The sequence below is a fragment of the Patella vulgata genome, chromosome 6, assembly GCF_932274485.2.
Source record: "Patella vulgata chromosome 6, xgPatVulg1.2, whole genome shotgun sequence".
Classification (NCBI taxonomy): Eukaryota; Metazoa; Mollusca; class Gastropoda; family Patellidae; genus Patella; species Patella vulgata.
The window spans coordinates 63,243,889-63,249,221 of NC_065884.2; the positions used below are offsets into that span (position 1 = coordinate 63,243,889).

At 37.3% G+C, this 5,333-nt stretch overlaps 1 protein-coding gene across 1 annotated transcript; it reads left to right on the top strand.

Moving 5' to 3' along the window:
• Positions 1 to 614: 614 nt before the first annotated feature.
• Positions 615 to 3,472, top strand: LOC126824468 (uncharacterized). Its single transcript, XM_050553699.2, has 2 exons — positions 615 to 1,134; positions 3,346 to 3,472. Exons 1-2 carry the CDS (start codon positions 759 to 761, stop codon positions 3,441 to 3,443), a joined length of 474 nt encoding a protein of 157 aa, XP_050409656.1. The 5' UTR covers positions 615 to 758; the 3' UTR covers positions 3,444 to 3,472.
• The last annotated feature ends 1,861 nt before the right edge of the window (positions 3,473 to 5,333 follow it).

Sequence of the window (5,333 nt, forward strand, 5' to 3'; positions counted from 1 at the left end):
GTTTGTGTCGAGTGGACGTTAAACCCCATTTATCTCTCTCTCTCCAGGGATTAGAAACTGGTGTTACGGGGTGACCCCATATTAACATCTGTTAAAACTCAAGTTTTTGTGTGTTTCAATACAGAAATAAAACGATGTTTAATGGTACATCAGTACCATCCGGGCTATATTACCCCAAACAAGATGAGCGACGGTGGCTCGCTAGCCCGGAGGTCGTGGGTTCGATCCCGGAGTTGGCCGAGAAAATTCAATGGGATTTTTCGGCGTGGTTTGCCCTTGTCAGTGGTGCAGGACGGAGGGCCCGACAAGGTCAGCTGTAAAGTCGTTCGGATGGGACGAAAACCGTGGTGCCGTGTACTCATTGGCGTGCACGTAAACTATCCTTTTGAAGTTGGAATTCGATATAAGCGTAGATCGTATCGCCGCTGTCCGGGCAAATTTTAATTCATAGCACACTGTATGGCGTATGCCCGTCTTCATTAGCCCAGACCAAACAGAACAATAGGAAATTTAGACAGTGTTGGGGCTACGTATCATTAATCGGCAAAGCTTAGCTTTTTGGGACAAAATATGTTCTCAGCCACATTCCCAGAGTTCACAAACCAGTCTACGTCTAAACCAGACTAGTAACATGCGCGAACATAATTGTAAATTCAATATGCATATATGTGTAATCATTCAGTTGAAGCAATCAAACCATTAAGTAACAACACCAGGTACATTACTGGTTTAGTAGGCTAACTGAAGATCGTGTCAAGATGGGTGACGACAATGTTGCTGTTCTCAGTCAAGTACGAAAAGAAGTTATAGAATTACGCCAATTAGGCGAACAGTGGGGCCTGTCACAAACAGAAATTAATTCTTGCATTGACACCGCTCTTAATACGAAACTAGAAACCGCAAGCAAAGAAATAATAGCCAAGAAAATGCAGTCAGAAAAGAAATGGGGCACAATTCGGTTTGTTTTCCGGGTATGGCTGGCAATCGTTATTTTCATATCAGGATTCACGGTAATGCTAACCCAGATAGAATACCTATCAGATGTTTACAGACTGTTAGACCCTTATCGTTATGATTTTTTGGGAATGGTAAGATTGCTTTCTCTGCCACTTCATGAAAGACACAACATAAGTTGTAAGTATACTTTAAAATAAAGACAGCTAGGGCTTCCTAGAACTTAAGAGTTCATATTTTCTGCTTTCCACGAGTTCTTGTTTCGTATTTCTGCTTTTCACGAGTATTAGTTGCGTCTTCCTGCTTTCCACGGGTTCTTGTCTCGTCTTCCAGCTGTCCAGGATCTTACACGTCTATTGGCGTTAACTTACGACGGTTACACTTGCAACTGTAGTTTTATAAGGAAATGAAATGAAATGGGGTTTAACGTCCTACTGTTCTGCTCCTAACCTATGCTAATGAAGACGGAGTTTTATAAGGAAACGATTATTAAGCTGACAAGGCTTGTTATCGTATCCTATAATCATTATATAAATTTTGTAAATTTAAAAGAATAAAATATTGTTTAAATAAAAAAAACTGTAGTTATATAGCTAGAACCTATGTATTTTACGATGATTTAACCCGGGGGCGTATCATTAATCATGTAATCGGTTACATTTAAAACAAAAAGATGACAATCATCGTTTATCCCCCAAAGCATATGTATACTAAACCAAGCAATATCAGACGAAATGCAATAGGCTATAATTTGTTAACATATACCCATGTATTATTTATATATATTTCTCATCTCTTGTCTATGTTTAAGAATTCCTATAAGGGAATAAAGAATTATTAATTATTATTATATTCACACTATGTATTGAACATGAATAGCCGAAAGGTAGTATTAGAACAATACTGGTGGTCAAAATATTAAAAAAAATCGCACCAGAATAGATTTGACACGATTTGAACATTACTCACTAAAGTAGGCAGGTTGTGTATACAAATTGATGCAGTTGTATTGTGTGATATTGAGTTTTTATGTGGGTATAAGTATTATATATTGTTATATAACGGAAACAGCTGTTATCAAAGAAACGTTTGTCTGTTGACACAATTTAATACCGATGTTTTAATTTTATGATTTTATGATTTTTGAGGTATTGATATATGTTGAGAATATGATTGCATATTTTAAAAAATAACTGACTAAACATTTGGCAAATCTATAAGGTTGGTGTAGGTTCTTAATATTCAAGTAATATAATCCTAAGATAATAACCAAATAAAACGTTTTACATCAAGAGAGTCGGTAATTTTGATACGCCCACATTTTCAGGTATATTGTCACCCCTGTCCGTCCGGACGTTGGTACGTCTGCCCACAATTGGTTTGTGGACACGCTACAGATCACATTTTCGTATACGGTAAAATTCCATTCTTAAATTTGGAATATTGGCTGAGCGTTAGTTTGAAAATCGCGGCCCGATTCAAATGAAAGTTGTTTATGTTTTTGTATCGCACAATTCTACATGAATATAGTGTTGGATTTTTATAAATTTGTGTCGGATGTGGCAAGAAATGATTCCTTTTAGCGACCAAAGAAGAATCACGGTGACAAATAGACGGTAAAGATTCCAAATATGTGAAAGAACTAATTAAACACGTTCCAAATATAATTTTAACACATAGATCATTGCTACGATAGCTGAGTAATACAAGTTTCCTGAATCGGAAGTGACGAACGATAATGGAAAACACGAGTCATACCTCTATATAACTGACTGATGTGACGAGTGATAACAGATACAAGGCCGAATTTCTGCTTACTAAAAATTCCTACTTTTGATTTCTAATCTATAGTTTGTATCAAAGTTGTACACATACGCTAACGCCCTCTGGTGTAATAATGTTGATAATTCATTATATTTTTCTGGACATTTTCATTTCAAGGTTTTAACTTCAAGACTTTTTGAAACGTAGAAAATATTTTCATAAGAGTTCAAATTCCAGATTTTTTTTAGATACTTCCAGAAACCAATGAATTGATTTTTTTGTCGTGTAAAATTAAGAAATTATTTTTTAATTTTAATATTTAATGATAGATAATGAAACATAAAGTCAATTTTTTGTTTAAAATGTTGATTTTGTGCATGAAATGTTGACATAAGAATGTAGAAACAAGAATCATTAGTTTAGAATGTTGCGTTGGTGTCTAAAATGTTCAAACTGGAATGTAGAAACAAGAATCATGAATATTGTCCCATTTGGTCTTCCATATAATAGATGCAATAGACGTACGTCAGTGGCATATGCCTTTAATGTGATATTTTTTATTTCTATATATTATACCACGATGAAGAAAATGTGATTATTGTATGTGATATTTTTATTTATATTTAGCATACCATAATGAAGTATGTCTGATTGAAAATCCATACTTTGAGGAAGAAGAGGAAGCTGATTGTTTATTCTGTGACAGAATTGAGTCACATAATTAGACCGTGATATTTTCCTTCAGCAGATTTTATTCAGGGTAGGTAACTCCACTTAATTATTATGTTAACTTTACAAAGCAAACAGTATCTAAAAAACACAAGACAATTTATATGGAAATACAATCACTGTTTTTATAGGCATAGTACGACGTTTCGACAAGTATTCGCTTATCGTTACGTAGATCTCTGGACTGATTGAGGGGGGGGGGGGTCAAGAAACAAAAAATAATGTGATTGAAGTTGTCTGAACCATCGTAAATTTTAAACGGATTTCTTCGATTATGATCAAACTACTTATCTTTGGTTATTGTAAACTTACCTGTGTGTTTGAAATCAACTCCCGTTATATAAAATCCATTGCATAATTTAATATCCCAACGTCGTGCTATGCCTATAAAAACAGTGATTGTATTTCCATTTGAAGAAACGCCTTCAAAAACGAGATGTGGACTGGGGCGAGGACTACATATACGCTTCAACTACGTCTCGGACTTCTTTTCTTTCAATGCAGAAGAGAAAATTTACAGCTTCTAAATTTAAGGATAGGATACTGTATAAGGGGCTAACGACTGAATGTATCGACAGAAGGATGGCAGAACGGACTGCCGCACGGAGGGGCAGGGCGAATAACACGTTTTCAGATTTTCGGGCCTCCCAACCTCCTATCGAACCCGAGGACCATCGAATGACGGTAGATGCGTTGGCTCAGGGGGTAAGACGTTAGCTCGCTAAGCTGGAGGACCCGTGTTTGATCCCGCTGTTCGATTCTCCGACGTGGACCCCACCCCCCACCCCCTTGTCAGTGGTTTAGGACAGAGGGCCTGCCAAGGGACAACGCATAGCCATTCGTGTAAATATTGGCGTCCCTCTATTGTTATGTACTTCTCTGAGCTGTCTGTTGTTACCATTCGTAATCATATAGGGGGTTGGGTGGCCGAATGGTTAGCACGTGCGTGCTGTATCATACGGCCTGTCATTGAGTCAACTGGCGTGGTTTCGAATCCCCGGTTGTGCGTGACAAGGAGTAGGGTGGCCTGTCCAACCCCGTGGGTTTTCTCCGGGTCCCCCACTGCTAAAGACCCCTACGAGCAAGCGAATTATTTAAATAAAATTAAACCATGTGTTAGTCCCGAAATGACCTAGTTTGTGTCGAGTGGACGTTAAACCCCATCTATTTTATCTCTCTCTCTCTCTCTCTCTCTCTCGTAATCATATTTTTTTAATGTCCGTGTTTGTCTACTGATGCCATTGGTATTGATTTGTTAAATTCCCCATCGTGCAATGTTTGTCCATTTCGTCTATTGATAACATTGGTATTGATTTGTTAAATTCCCCTTCGTGCAATGTTTGTCCATTTCGTCTATTGATAACATTGGTAATGATTTGGTGAAAGCGGTCTTAAAGTATAGCACCGTGAATCTGAGATGATTTTTATAGTTGGTTGTGGGAACATGTCTTTAATATTATGACTGTTTATTTCAGTATGTTTTCCGCACGGATGGCATGTTGACGCCTTGCCTAATGAAGATGAAGTCCTTGGTACAACATCTTAAAAAATAAACACTGGCAACTGTCAGCTGAAAAAAATATACTCCGATATTGTCTTGAACACCAACGAATAAAACCAGAAATTAATTAGGTTTTTGAAAATTATATTTTCCAAGTATGGATCGTTGTTTCTGTCAAGTTTCAGCCATGTAACTGATCGCCATATCATTAGCCCCATGAGGAGATATTGGGCATGTCTGACTTGGGGAAAGCCCCGGAAATTGTGGTTAGATTTTTTAAATATTTACTTCGGGTATGGATACCTTTGCGTCTAGAAAGTTTCAGCCATGTTAGTTATGACCTAATCTTTGACCCCATGTGTAGTACTTCAAGGAGCTGCTTTGG